This window comes from Corvus moneduloides, chromosome 5 (genome assembly GCF_009650955.1).
Source record: "Corvus moneduloides isolate bCorMon1 chromosome 5, bCorMon1.pri, whole genome shotgun sequence".
NCBI classification, from domain to species: Eukaryota; Metazoa; Chordata; class Aves; order Passeriformes; family Corvidae; genus Corvus; species Corvus moneduloides.
In genome coordinates this window covers 69,564,172-69,579,897 of record NC_045480.1, presented here as the reverse complement: position 1 = coordinate 69,579,897, position 15,726 = coordinate 69,564,172, and the positions used below count along the sequence as shown (strand labels likewise).

Here is a 15,726-nt window from a genome sequence, read left to right as displayed (position 1 = left end):
TTTGCTGAAAAACTCAGACACAAGAGTAAAAGGCTAGACAGAAAAACTGAAGAGGAAATTAATCCTTCTACCCTCAGTGCGTTAAAAGAGATGTGAGTCCATGCAGTGAATGCCAAGGGCAAACCAAAATATTAAACAGCCCTTTTTAAGCAAACCCTGTGAGTCTGCAAAAAGGACAGAACCAAGGGAAAAATGCCACATGCACTTTTGGGCATGGAAAGGCTCTGCATTAAAGTGGACACAGTAGCACCTGCATGGGCACCTTCAAAAGCTAAATATCCAAACTGGTGCAGGTTCAAATCCACAGACAGAGAAACAGCCTCCTAAGTGCCTCTGGGGGTTGTTTTCTGTGCGTGTGATGTTGCAACAATGAGCTTTGCTATATTACCACCGCACAAAATACAACCGCTGCCATCACCGGATGCAGCACTGTCAGCCCTAAGAGTTTTCACTAGGCATAACTAATTCCATTCAGGTTGTAAGGATATGCCTGCCCTTCCAGCTATCTGCATCAGTTGTAATAAATTCAGCAAAATGTAAAATCTTAATCACTTTATCACAGCAACAAACATCCTGAAACCCAGTTCAAGCCCCGAGCATTTCAGTTAACACAAATGGGCAGCTCAGTTGCACATCAAGTGAAGAGACTGATACTCATTAGCAAGGGCAGGTCTCTCCTGGGATGAAGCATTTCATCTTTTTACCTTTTTATCTGTGGCCGGCATTTCTGGAATACCTGAAATAGCCTGAGTGGCACTGCAGTATAAGGAATGCTAACTACTATTTACTTTTTGAAAGATGTGGCAAAACTGCTTTGGCAAACATGACATGATCCATTCTTCCTTTTTTCATTTCTGCACCGCTTTCTTTAAACCTATAAAAAAGGCTGCATAACAGAGAGGATTTGTAACTCTGTTAAACACAGAATTGATTTAATGTCTTAAACCTCAGGCATATTTCCCACTTAGGAGTACTCAGAAATAAAGATTTGAGCCAAGAGTGCACACTGTGAACAGCCACAGTGAGCTGCTATCTTATTCCCCAACAAAATCGGAAGTAAAACCAGATACACTGTCTTCTCATAGTTTCTTTTTAAACAAGACCTTACTGCCTTCTGTGCTGTTACACTTCCATTCTTCCTCCACATCCAAAACTACACACGTACAGAAATGTAGTGTTTACTGTAATGTTAGGAAGAAAAAACTATAGCTATTAAAAATGTAACAAAGACAAAACAAATTGACTCATGCTGACTTCTTGCTTTAAGAAGACTCTAAACTGCCACTTTGAATCTCATTTATCTTTTATGAATTACACAATACATTTGTCCTTATATATTCCATTTAACTTTTCAGCATATTTTGAAAGGTGACATTTATTTTCATTTTATCCATCTTCCATTCAAAACCCACAATCTGGGTGATCACTGAGGTGATTCATCTGACTTCTGTAGAGAGACACATATCCTTTCAAAAGTGTCCTTTCAAGAGTGTCTTCGTAATAAGGAAGATATCCTTAACTGCAAACCTTGTGACAGAAATGATGTATCTGAAGTGACTGCAATACCTTCTCAAAATAAAGATGCACGATGCTTGGTATTTTAATGACTAAAATATTGTCAAGACACCCCCAAATAAATGAAAAGCAAAAAATCTTGTGCAGCACCAGAGGGCCATAAGGCTGTTGTGTTCATCCACATCTCTCCCCTCTTTTCTTCCACTTTTCCCTCAGCAAATTCAAAGACCTTGAAGCCAGCATAGCTCCGGTCAGACTAGTGCATGCAAGAAGAATCAGGTACAGGGTCTCCTATTCCATTTTCTGCTTTCCTTTTCTTACATCTAATATTTGTAGCTATCCCAAAGTATTAATAAAATAGTTAGAATTTTAGTTTTAGGTGTTCGACCATTTTCGGCATATTTTATATGTATTATGTGCTGTCTGAAATAACCAAACCAGCAAAATCTCAAGTTGCATCTCTCAACATCATTGGACTGGCTTAAAAATATTATTAAAATAGAACTAAGTGTGGATTAATTGCTTGTGTTCTATTTCCAAAGCCTCTGAAGCTCAGATACTCAACCCTGTCTCTGTAAGGTGCTGACAACCTACATTAAAAGACGGAAGGAGAGGTGGAAATCATGAGGCTCCTTTTCCCAACTGTTCCAAATAGTTGAAAGAACACACACAAAAAAATATCTGTAGAATGCATGGCAAAAATCCTCACAAAAGCACCAAGTAGGAAAAATGCCCAATTATTCTGTATTAATTTGTCAGTAGAGATAAAGAAGGATGGAATGGGAGATCAGTCATGTTAACTGAAGCACACCTGTCCCACCACATCTGGACACGTTTCACTTGGCCCTGAGCCTGCTTCAGTTAAGCAGCTGTTTTGAGGAACTGAAAAACTTCACTGGAAAGAAGGAAGAACTTCAGGAACTGCACGCCAACCTTCAGAATCATCTGTTCATCAGCTCTGCTTCGCAGCAGAACTCCCACATCAATGAGGCCAAGGCTCCCAGAGGAGCACATCCACTTTCAACACCTTTACCCAGTGATAAGTATCACAAGCTCTCAGAGCAATGCTATGCGCACCCTAAACAATTAACTGGTTCATTACATACCTGGTAAATAATACATAAAAATCTATCCTACATTATAACATGTTTATGCTTATCTTAGATATTTTCATCTAAAATGTATGACCTTCGTATGGGAAATAAAAAATAAAAAATACTGCTGAGCAATCAATGCTCATTTATCTCTTGTTTTCTGCACATATCGCATTTACTATAACCTTACATTGCATCATATCCTTGCCGGCTCAGAGATATTCCTACAAGGAATGTACAAGGCAAGACATTTGAGCAGCACAGCAACTGCAAAGGGCTGGAGAAAGCACAGCAATCCCTCTGCTTCTACCATGGGCTGTTTCAATTACAGATTTCTACTCTGTCACTCTACCTCTCCCTTTTCATGTTCAATCTAGAACTGCAGCAGAAAAGAAGCGTGGGACAAAGAGTTGACCCGAGAATTCCTTTTTTCCTTATCCAGCTCATTATCTACAGCAATCCAAAAGATTTATAATCTTGTTTCTAAGTCTACTTTTTAACACTGCACACGACATAAGCAATTTTAAAGAAAAGGAGAAACAGAGTTTTCATTCTGGGCCTTCCCAGATCCATAGAGCAATTTGTGCTGAAGAACAGGCTGTTACTCTCCCTGAACTATTACATGCAATAAAAGATGGCATCAACAATTTACAAGCAGTTTACCTCCTGCTAAACTACAGTACATTAGTGATCCTGATTCCATTCTAGCCCTGAAAAGGAAATGCAGTCCAGTGGTAATAGACAGATCTGATAAGTACATCATGCCAACAGGGTTTAAAAGCAGCAACATTGGAGTCAGCCGAGCAGGAGATGCAGATTGTGCCTCTTATTCTGCCAAAAGTCACCTCTGAGGTCCCAGTTTTAAAATTAAAGACTGGTAATTGCCTTACAAAAGTAAGTGCTCAGACATGCACATACATTAGAGCAGCATTGTAGCTAATGACTCCTGATATCTCTCAAACTAAATGATTTCAAAGATTTTATTTGTTACTGTCACAGAAAAAGACAGCTCTTGCATGTGAGGAAGCAGCTCCTGGCTCTGAGCAGGGCCACAAGAAATGTTGGAGGGGCAACCCCCCAGCCCCACTGCCTCTCCCAAAGGAAGGCTTTCCCATCCCTCCAAGCGCTGCTACAGCCATGCGTCAGAATGGGCCACTGGTAAGTTTGTTTCTTCACCGCTAAAAGCAGTGTCTCCTGTATGTATGTTTGCTCATGTTCCGAAAAATTCGGGAGTCCCTGCACCAAATCTGAAATGGATTAAATGAGAGCTTCCTTTTCCCTTCTGCGAGCTACTGCCTGGGCTTTCCAGAAGAGGGAGGCTGAAGAGCAGAACATAAATGAGGCCAGCTGCAAGATCTGACTGAGGTCTATACTCTCCCACTGGTCTGAAACAACATAATCCATCATCCAAAACGCCCTCATGTCATCTCACAGAAGTTCTGGCTCCAAACTGGAAAGATTTAGTCCAAAAAAATAGAAAAGAAATTACAATGAGCTATCAGGAGGAGGTGTACACACACTTAGGGGATGAAACAAATTCCTGCCCCATAAACTACGCAAATCTTTTTTGACAATTACTCTTCACTAACTTCTCAAAGAAAAATACCAACCATCTGAATTCCTGTGGGAAAAAAAAAGGACTATATATTGATGGCAGGAGGGCATCTACACACACATAGAACAAGGCAAATATCTCACCAGGAAAGAAACAAGTTAACAGGTTAACTTGCACCAACAAAGAATTTTAAAGCTCCTTTGAAACTTAGTCCTTTCTTTGTGTTCTGTCACTCCAGCCAGAAAACTACACTGTGATTTTCAGAGAGACTCAGGAAGTCAGGTATCTGATGCCTGCTACATTTAATTTACAGGTTTTGTCCACCTTTTTCCCACTGGGGCATATAGTACCCTGTGAAACAAGTATTACATCCAGTCTGCAATCTTAGTAGGAATCTGAGGTTAATTACTTTTTTTCCAGCAATATTTGGCACAGGAGGGAGCAAGCTGTACACTGACAGGCACCTTACACAGGCTACTGCTTTCAGAGATTTCAAAACCCAACAGTGTCTGCCTTCTTTTGTGCAAACTACTTCACATCTTCCTGCCTCTTTCGCCTCACACCTTGTGCTGAGTATTTAGACTACAAATCCTTCCAGCCAAGGGTTCTCACTCTGCCTGCTAAAGCCTGACCTATGTCAATCTGAGTGCATCAGGAGCAAGCTGATACTCATCTTTACTTCACCAACATGCACAATGATTTTAGGCATTAGCACCTAACACACCATGTTACTCTGGGAGAAAAATCCCACTGCTATGCCAAAGGTGACCACAGGCACACAACAGGAAATATACAGGTCTGGGTGTTTTGCCTCTATGCCCCAATAGTTCAATACAGTCCTACAACATTAATCCATGTCAACCCTTTTGTCACTCCATTGGGCTCACAGACTCCCAGGAGAAGGGCCACAAGAATTATTCTACCAGGGAGCAATTCCAAGAGACAGAGCTCACTGCAGGCTCAAACACCTATAGCTGTGTAAACTGAACTCCAGTTTGATCCTCCCATGGTACAATATCCATGTCTTAAACACAGGAATATGCCAACCTTTCTAGGACACTTGGGATCCAGGAGCTGAGGACTCACAGCTTCAACTCTGAGCCAGCTTCAACTGTCTAAAAATAACATGTCCAAGTCTCTTTTTATGGCAGATAAAGACAGGCACCTCCAAAAAAGAAGAAAAATGACTATGCTTCCTTTCCCACTGCTATTTCCTCTCCCTTTCCATCATCTACATGGGAGTCTAGACAAGCAGCTCAAGCACAACTAACTTTCTGACAGCTGAAGACACGTGAAAGACTGATTCACTCAAAGTGCAGATTGCTAGGCACAGGGTATTTCTGAAGAATTTCTGCACAGGGATGGTAAACCCCGCTTTTATTTGTGGTTGTCCCATTCTAAGCACTACCCTAATTATTTCTGTATTTTACAGTTGTCTCTGGGGTGATTTTAATTAAGGCTTCTACAAATGCTGAATATCTCATCTTAAAACTCAGTGTTTGCTATCTGGTAATTAAAATATTTAATTAAGAACTAAACGTTGTCCTGAAAACATAAAATAGTCAAGCAATCCTCTGAGGTTAAGTCTACCTAAACTGCAGTGTGTTATAAAAATTAGTGAATAATTCATGGACAACCTACATTTTGCAAGTCAGGGAAAGAAAGTTAACATCCCTACTAGTAAAATTGAATGCATTTATCTTGCAGTAAGTCTAATCATAGTCAGCATCTCTTTATATACCTAAATAGACAGATAGATGTTTATGATTGCATCTTTGAAAATAAACTAAAATTTTGGAAGAGCACATCCAAACAGGATAAGGTGCATCTCCAGAACTACAGCTTTTCTGCACAGGTGTCCTAGATTTCTGTGGGGAATCTGGTTTTATCCCAGCACAGATTAAAAAAATATACAGGGATAAAGGGGATACTTTAGCAATGGGTTCTCTAAACCTTAGCTGAGCCAATAATTGGGCAATTTCTCGGCAGCTACGCTTGTATCCAGGGGGAAAAAAAAGAGGGGGAAAAAAAAAAAAGAAGAGATGGAATCCCCTCCAGCCCGGCATACACCTGTCCCCGCCCGACGCTGAAGAGGCAAAGCCGCGGGGCTGGGGAGGGGGGCCGAGGGCAGGCAGGGCCGGACGATGCGCGCAGAGCACTTTGCGCCAAGTGCCCGCGGCCGGACGGCGCGGAGCGGCCGCTCTGTCTCCTGCCCGCGCCGCGCGGGGCCGCCCGGGACGGCGCCGGCCGCACCCCCGGCCCCAAAACTCGCCGGGAGCCGCATCCCTGCTCCGGGGAAGTTGCCGGACGGCCCCCTCCAAACACCACCCCGGGCCTCACTTACATGGTGCTGGCAAAAGGAGGGGGCGGGTAGTATCCGTAGGGCTCCCGGAGGGTTTTGACAGCCCTCTGCGGCGGCGGAGGGGGCTCCGGCCCCCCATTGACACCTCTCCAGCCGCGGCGCCGGCGCTGCTGCTCCTCTTCCTCTGCCCCCTCCTCCTCCTCCTCCTCCTCCTGCTGCGGGGGGAAGGTCACTCTCCCCTGCTCCTTGCTCTTCCTGATCTTGCTCGACATGGTCAGGGTCCCTTCAGGCGGCCGCGGTGGCGGCGGCTGCTCCCTCTCCCGGCCGGCCTCGTCCGGCAGCGTGTGCGGCGGGGAAGGAGGCAGGAGGAGGAGGTGGAAGACACAAGCCCTGCCCGGCGGGGGACAGAGCACCTGGAGAGGACAAACCCCTCACCACAAAACCACGGCCACCCCGCCGCCCGTCGGGAAGGCGGCGCGATGCGCAGCCCGCCAGCAGGAGCCTGGAAGTGCCGGGGAGGCGAGCAAGAGACAGGGCTCCCGGCGGCGGCTCTGCCCTCCTCCTCCTCCTCCTCTGCCTGTCATCATCCCTTGCTAGGACGGCATCGTCACGGAGGCAGCGGGGCCACGGAGAGCCCACCCGCCTCCCGCAGCGGGCGCTCCGGAGAGGAGGGGACGCTCCCGTCCCACCTCCGCCCCTCACGGCCCGGGGGGGGGGCGTGAGGGGGAGGCGGGCGCTCTGCCACAGGAGCGCTACAAATGTCCCTCAGCCGCCCGCGGCCGCCGCTGGGCTGAGGTAAATCCTGTTCCCGCCAAGCCGGGCGTGAGGGGAGCCCTCAGGAGGTTCCCGCCGAGCCGGCACCCAGCCCTGGGGGAGCCCGGGATGGTTGGCCCCGGTAACGACGAGAGGTGGTGGGCTGCCAGCAGCAAGGTAATTCTCGGCAGAATGGCTCAAAAGCGGCCAACAGCCCGGCCAAATCCGCACAAAGCTCGGCAGGTACTCTGAGAAATATCCAGCCCCACACTGGAAACAGTTGAAGTTGAGATTTTCAGGTAAAAAAGAGGCACTTCTGACTGACTTACCGAGCGAGCCAAGGTTCCCTGAAGTGTTCCAGATGTCTCTGCCTTAGGCTTGACTACTTTAATTCTGCGTGGTGCCAAGCTGAAAAACAGTGGGAGGATGCTGAGACGCCCATGGCATGTAATCAGGACTAATTATGCTCTACAGATCCCAGTCACAAAGATTCCTGCGGTACAGAGATGTATTACCTCTTCCAGTATTATGAAGTGGTTTTTTTTTTTGTGCATTATTTCACAGGGAATATTATTCTATGATAGAAGTGCAACACCTTTAAAATCAAGGCAGAGCCTGTGTGCTTTTGTATGCAGAACATACAGAACAGTAGGTACATATAGAGTACATGCATCAGTTTATATATATAAAAGATATTACTTTGTCTACATGCTGCTGAGATGCCGTTTTTCTCTCGCTTTAAACATTTTGGAGTAGCATGTGGCTATCAGTATAAATTTGCACAAGCCTGCGTTCCAAATCTGTATTCAGGTGCTGCTGAAATTAAAATTTATGTAAGCTTTCCAATTACTACAGAGAAAGTGGTCTTTCAAGCCACATATCACCACTAAGATGAAATTCTCATTTGTGAGCATCATCAAGTAGTCTCAGTGTAAAACACTTATTAGCTCACGCTGTTTTCAGTGTCGTCCATGGTTTTGCCGTTGTTGTTTTCCGTATGTACAAAGTTTGTCCTCGTGAAGCACAGGAAAAGCCAACCAAGAGTTTCACAGAGATAATTTACTCTGCTACAGCTTGGAAGGAAGAATTGGGCTTTGTTTTTGTCAGTTTAATTAACTTGCATCTTGAACTGTTTAGGGAAGTGGTTTTTTATGTCTTTCATCACATGCAAAAGCCCTTTGAGCTTCAGTGGCATTACGTGCACAATAGAGCAAATTTTGCTCTCTAAGAAACTGATATATTGTGTAGCTACTGTAACTCTGAAGTGCTTGGGGTTATTAATTTAAGACAGTCTAGGTGTCTAACCTAATTATACATCTGTATCAGTATTACAAATTTTAGAGCACAGCCATGCAGCAGCCTGTCTGCATCAACTTTGTTTTCTTGTAGGGGTCCTTTGACTCAAAAAATGGTAGTGCCCATATTGCATTCCTTTTATTTAAAAAGGTCCTCTGTTATTACAGGGGGATACAGGAATGGACTTTCAATTGCCTTGAGTATTTCCCTGGAGAACAAAACATAAAAGTACAGCTGAAAGTCAATGAGAAATGCTCTCGCCTCACAAATGTATGCTCAGAGCAAGGCTTTTGCACATCAAGGTTTGTTGGTTTGGGGTATTTTTTTTCAGAAATAGATAGGAAATGGTTTTAATATTAGTTCTTTGTTTTGGGGAAGTCCCATTCTTGCTTTCTCCATTGCACCTCCCATCACTAATTTGAATTATGTCTTCTGTGGGCTGTGTTTTTCATAATTTGAGTATTGTGTAGTAGAAATTGGTTTGCTGTTCCTATAATGAAAGGTAATGTCCACTATTTTGTTATCCAGGTCACTGATAATACCTTGGAATTCATTCTTGGAAGGATGATTTGGAAGTCATCCTTGCAGAAGCCTTCCTGATATGTCTCTCCCTTTCAAGGGGTAAGATGATAACTCCATGAGTAATCTTAATACTGAAGGACAAGGGTGATGTAAAAAAGAGTTTACCAAATCCTTTTCTCTGTCTCACCATACTGCTACAAAGCCACCAAGCTGTAATACATGGTTCCTAATATGTATTTAGGTTAAGTGTAATATTCCCCTTTGTTTCTTTCCATGAGATCCAACCTAAAACCGACCAGCATGGCAACAAAAGAATCCATTGCAAATCTCAAACGTACTTTGTATAGTTATAGTGTTAGAAAGAATCCATATTTCTAATTGGAATGTGTAGGGTAATAATCTTGGTCACAGTAAAACGGTTTATAGAAAATTTACAGTAGTTTGAAGTGTCAGGCTGCTACCATTGGAACAGGGATGTGAGAATCCTCGTATGATTAAACTTCAGCCATCACTGCCTTACCTGACAGAAAGAATTTAATAATCATTGCTGTGCTTTGGTGGTATGGTTGAGGCTCTGAAGTGCCAGATTCAGACAAATAAAATGCATGAAGCTGCACTTTTGAAACAGCAGAACAAGTGAGAAGTCTAAGAGTAGTGAAATTCTACCTACAAAATCCTGGTCAGGGCTGAATGTACCAGAAAACTGATTTCTGTTCGTGGCTCATGTTTTTGAAAACATTTATAATGTCATTAATGCCAATGTTCTAAATGCTTACTCTTAAAAATATTTCATGTTATCACAGTATCAGATAGATGTCAACATAGCCAAGTTGCAGAAAGTGAGGGAGAAAGAATGAGTAGATTGGAAATACCAGGCAGAGCAAGGCAGGCAAGCTTGGGCTGGCTGTTGGTTGAGCCAGGTAAAGACTTTAAAGCCAAAGGCTGCCAACCCAGTACGTTTTGTGAATGCTGACTTGAGTTTACAGGGTTTGGAAGTGATGTCATTTTAATCTAGAAAAATGCTTCCTGGAAGTTGCTTAGACAGGATTGAAATAATGAAAGGAATACTACTCTGAGGACAGAGCAGGAGCAGAAAAGCCCCAAAGACTTACAGCAAACAGGGAAATACAACAGGTATGGTATTATATTGCTAAAGGTGCTACATTATTCATAATTTTCTTTTAGAACATGGATTTAATGCCATAACTATTTCATGTTTGATTTGGAATAACAATCAAAATACAGTCCCTCATTCTTTTCACCAGACTGACTTGATCAAGACAGGGTGGAAATTGGAGTGGGACAGGGCTTTGTTTATATGGATCAATTACCCTCTGGCAGGGGTAAAAAACCTTCTTTTGTGTCCTCCTCAAAATTATGAGAAATACACAATTCAGATATCAAAATTCCCCTCGGCAGTGTTCTTCAACTGGAAGGGAGTGATCAAGAAATGTCTTTTCTAAATTGTAACGAAGTGTCTCTTAAGAGCCCACAGCAATACATTTCCTTGAAATATTGTCAGAAACACAAGTTTTGTATTTCTCTCTCCCATTCTTTTTCAGCTTCTTTAAGCTGAATGAATGAAGTAAAGGTCTGAAATCTGAAAACAGGTAGCACAGCTAGCATTTATTATAATAAAATATCAGGAAATATATTCAGGTTCTTAGACTAAACCACCACAGCAGTAAGACCTTGCAGATCTATGCAGCACCTAAATGAGTAGATATGCACCTAAGTAAGAATGGGAAAAGTGATGGGGGAAAAGATCATTTAGGGAATTATGCCCTGGGGTTATCCCTTACCAGAACTTCTCTGACAGGTGCATTAGCACTGTTAATCTGAAAATAAATCTAACCTGTTTGTTGAAAATTGGATTGTAGCCACTAAGACCTCCTTGTTGAAACCAAGCGGTTTAGATTGAAAAAACTTCTAGTAACAATTTCTCTTGTGGAACAACTTTGTATGTTACATGCCGAATTATTATTTTCTGGCTTTATTAAAAGAAAAAGGAAGAGTACCTTCCCTCAAGAGACAAAACTGGTTTTTATTTGCTTGAAGTGATGGGTGAAGAGAAGCAAAAAGACACTCATGGTGATGCTAGAAATAGAATCCAGGTCGTGCAGTACATTGAACCCTTCTCTAACGTGTGTGTACTACTTTCACAAAAATTGGGAAGTTGGTGGGAATAGCAACAGTGTAATGAAAGCAAAATTGGCCTTCTTTGCCTCATACTGGGAATTTGCCTACTTGCCAAGAACCCAGCGTTTTCAAGGACATTTAGCTCCTACATCAAGGACTTCTATGAAAGTCTAAACAGGTTAAATCAGCATGAAGAAAAAAGGAGTGATGTGATGTCACTGATCTGTAAGCAGATCTCAGCCTCAGAACTAATATTATGGTTTAAGGCTTTTTACATGAGATGAAAAGACACATTCCTGAGATTTGAGCCTGTAATTTCAGGCACCCTGTGCAGCCATTCAGGCCCATGTGAAGTGAGTGGGTATAAAATGCTGTCAAATCACCTACTGCAAACCAGTCCCTCAGAGCTGTGCGTTGCATATTGGTCTACTTTATAATAATAGAAGGCTACTGAAGTGCCAATGGTACCATTAGATAGACACTGGCTACATTTTCAAAGAGAAAATGGACAAACACTCTTTCTTTTTGGCATTAAGTGGCAACTATATGTACATTTACGTATTTGCACCTAATAGTTCCTTTTTTCCTAAGGCAAACCAGGTAAGTCTTAGACAAATCCAATCCACTTTTGAACAAATCCACAGGATCCTGAGGCCGTGCCAATTAAGTTTTATTCCTCTCTTTTCAGTCCTACTGGTAGAAATTAGAGATTAGCAGATATGCCCCTAGGAAAGGGAATACAGAATCAATTCCCTTATCTCTGCATTGCCCTGGGGACTGTATGTATCTTACAACCTCTAAAAAGTTTATGTTCCTAAGATTTGCCTATCATTTATATATAAGGGCTGGATTTTTTCCCTTAGATTGGTTTCCCTGTCCCTGTGTCAGCCAATACTCCTAGAAAATGTAAACATGAACCTTAGCCTACAGCTGAGTGCTGGGAACCATGTGATAAGTAAATTTATCATCACAAGCCAACATCTTTAACAAATAATTTTTCTTTTTGACAGTGATTCAAATATGGGTGTGTGAGTGCAATGTGCCTGTCTGTCCCCTTGCTGGTTGATAGCAAAAGCTATTGCATGGATGTTTCCAGTGTTTCAACTAATGAGGCTGCAGGTTGCAATGGATGTATGGAATACAGAGTAGCTCTTATTTTAGAAAGTTATCAATGATTTCCATCCTGTGCAAGTAATTAAGTCTGAGTATTTTTGGACACAGTTCGATCTTTCTCTAATTGGGGGATTTGAGTCACTGTGGGGATCAGAACAGGGGAAGCAGGACATAACAAAAATAATAGCAAGAGGCAAAAAGGTCAAGCAATGAATTAAAACAGTTCACGGTGAGTTTTAAATCTAGAAACAAGGGGCTTTTTCATGCTGTTTTGTGAATTGTAATATATTTTAATTTGTAGACACATTCTCACTTGTGACACCTTAGCAGAAAGAACTTTAAACAGCAGCTCACTGGTATGAAAGACAAATCTGAGTGACAGGCATGGCTCCCTGAGGAGGAAAAATCCTTCATCCTGGTTTGTACTATTCCAAGCTCCCTTGTCCAGGGTGCCTGGGAGTTTTGACTGAAAGATTGCCTGATTCTGTCATAGTTCAGAGCCTACTTTCCTTAAATCTCATCAGAACCCTTGGATAAATACCATCTGGTCCTAACCACCTGCCATACCTCAGAGCATTAAACTTGTCTGGTTGGAAGAGGAGTAAATACCCCAGTGCACAGTATTGATTGAAAATGTAATCTCTCCTTCCACGGGCTGCTGTGGAATAGGTGATAACACTCCACCAGAGGTGCTCACTGTTTGAGTGACAGCAACTCAGGGGGTCATCCCAAAACCCTGCTTTCCATCCTGCATCAGAGGGATGGACAGCTACGAAGGGGGAGGAGATCAAAGGAAGATCCTGCTGAGAACTGTAGCTATGCTACAGTGGGAGCACCTCCTGTGCAGCTCCAGAGTAATTTGGGGCCAAGTGAAAAAATGCCTCATTATCTGGTACAGCAAAAATCATGTTTCCAGCTCTACCAAATAATTCTTACCCTTGAGATGCTGTTCAGTGCAGACTGAAGGGCTGAGCACTTTGAATATCATCATTCCCAGGGGAGCGGGAGATGATACTGGCAACTGGTGGGTTAGTCTTAAGCCTCCTGGTAATAAACTTCTTATGAAGAGGCCACATCTCAACTCTGAACCAAGATGCAGAGACATTCATTAGGAATTAATCAGAATTGATATCAGAAGCACAGTGAAGCCTGAAGTCTGATTAAAACAGCCACAGGTGCCAACACCCCACTTTTCCATAGCATAGAACATGTTTAATTCATGCCAAGTTGAGGTGTTCTTTAAGGTTGGGGATCCCATATCCTGTGTCATGAAAAAACCCCCAAATTTATATATACTTCTGTTGCAGTTTTTCTGCCCTGTATATAAGAAAAACCACTTTTTAGAAAAAGGAGTGAGGAAATGCCAAAGTTTCTAGCAATTGAGAGGTGCTCAATAATAAAAAGAAAGCAGAAAACCCCAAACAAACAGGATACTTGGAAAGAGACTATTCCTGTTACACTTACTGGTAACAATCTTCAAAGCAACTGACAGAGAAGATGAGAAAGTGTGGGAAAAGGGAGATATGACATTATTATAAATTATTCCCTGCAGGCAATTTAGAATATACTGAAGATACAATATTTTTTGCCATGAAAATTAGAATAACTCTTCTGTTGTCAATAACAGGTAGATGTCCAATTGAATTAATATGTGTTTTGGGAAGGAAGAGTTTTGTAGAGGTGAAAATAAGGAAAAGGACCTCAGCACTCCTGTCTTTCACTGGTACCCCAGCATGCGACCTGGTGCTGACACAGAGGTATGGACATCACATTTCCCGCTTCACTTTCCAAATTAAGGAAAGCAAAAAAGCTTTAAGGATCTTGTTCCCATTTTTTTGGCTAATTCAGGTCAATTCCATCAATCACATTGCAATCACTTTTAGTGAAGTTTGAGATTCATATTTGGCTTTTAATAGAAACAGTAACCCATGAAAAGCTGGGAGAAATTTTCCTAGGGTTTCAGAACAGAGCCAAGTCCAGCTCTACTGGTACTTCAGACAAATTAAGGAGAAAAGGTAAAACTCAGGAGACCCTCACAGGTTGCTTTAATTTTTAAAACACCCATGTCCTGGTTTTTAGGAGTAAACTGTAACTGCAGCTGCCATTAAAACTCATAAGATGAGACCAGAGATGCTTATTCAGCAAAGAGCTTCAGTAGAAGGCAAAGTATTTTGTGATAACATGACAGACAGACACAAGGAAGTGTCTAAATGCAGAAAGCGTTTATATGCCTATAATAGAGGTATTTCCGTCTCCCTCTATATTTTTCATTACCTTACCAGAGCTGCTGTGTGGAAGCTGCCTGCAACAATGAAGGCTTTGTCTAGGAATCCCACCCCCTCGGCTTCCAGGTTCAGCTAGCAGGGATTTCTTACCAATAGAGAGCTCAAAGGAAATTCATCTGTATAACCAGAGGTAGAGTAAACCCTGACAAATTGAAATCCTAAGCATCAAAATCAGTCCACAAGGGAAGAGCGATACAAACGGTTTCCTTATCAGATGGAACAGGTGCTGACAGAAATATGTGCCTGGCAAGTCAGAGACTTTGGAAGACTGGGAATCTGCACATTGTGGACTTTGATGTGGGCATAGAATTCATTTGAAGAGATCCAAAGGTTATTCAAGGGCTTGTTAAAATCAGATGAGCAAATATACACTAAGTATACATTCTGTGTGTAAAACCAATATGTGAAAAGATTTACAGAAGTATTTTAAAAATTTGCATTTGGCCAAAATTGGGTCCTCAAATCAATAAAATCCCTTTTACACATGTAAAAAAATTAACTAATTAATTGGATTAAGAAAAGAAAACTTCAAGAGCCTCACACACTTAAACTTTCAAATATTTGCATTTGCATTGTAAAAAGGGAAGGGTGAAAATTATTGTGAACACAAGCAAAGTTCTAAAAAGGCCAGGAGTGATACACTGACTTGTCCCAAAACAAGTGAGATTGTGAGATACATAGGAAATGACTGAAAATATTTTGGGGAGGAGGCAAGAGTTTGTTTCAGCCGTCTTCAGAGATGACATTACCACAGAAAGGAGGCAAGGAAGGTAGTGTGAGTGTATCAGCATTTCTGCCCTTTTCTCCCTGTGGCATGCCCACAATTAACACGACACAGCTCATTAGATCCTGAAAGGACTGCTAGCCACTGTCCCAGGCAGTGTCTCCCTGTAGCCCTATTAGATTAGATATGCTGAGCCAATTAAATAACCAGCATCCAGTTTTGTGGAAACCACAAATAAAATCCAGATACAAGGCACAAGGATGCCCTTGACTTGCAGGAACTGAAAGATCCCTGTCACACACTGAGATGTTAAACTTGACTGTACATCCCATGAAGACAAATAAGTAGGAAATTTTATGTACATAAATCTTGCTTGTTCCCATATAAGTTCCCTACTTATACTCCTTTATTTTGCCCATCTTTCCTCT

The 15,726-nt window shown here is 42.2% G+C and overlaps 1 protein-coding gene across 2 annotated transcripts in view; it reads right to left on the bottom strand.

Moving 5' to 3' along the window:
* Positions 1–7,629, bottom strand: part of TRPC3 (transient receptor potential cation channel subfamily C member 3) — a 35,034-nt gene extending 27,405 nt beyond the window's left edge. Inside the window, exon 1 of one of the 2 annotated variants that reach the window (XM_032109402.1) lies at positions 7,549–7,629. Coding sequence is in view for 1 of the 2 variants with exons in the window: in XM_032109401.1 (XP_031965292.1) it covers positions 6,509–6,738 (230 nt within the window). In the remaining variant the exon portion in view is untranslated. Of the gene's footprint in view, positions 1–6,508; positions 7,137–7,548 lie in introns of those variants that run through there. The other variant, XM_032109401.1, reaches the window with a different exon arrangement.
* Between the last annotated feature and the right edge of the window lie 8,097 nt (positions 7,630–15,726).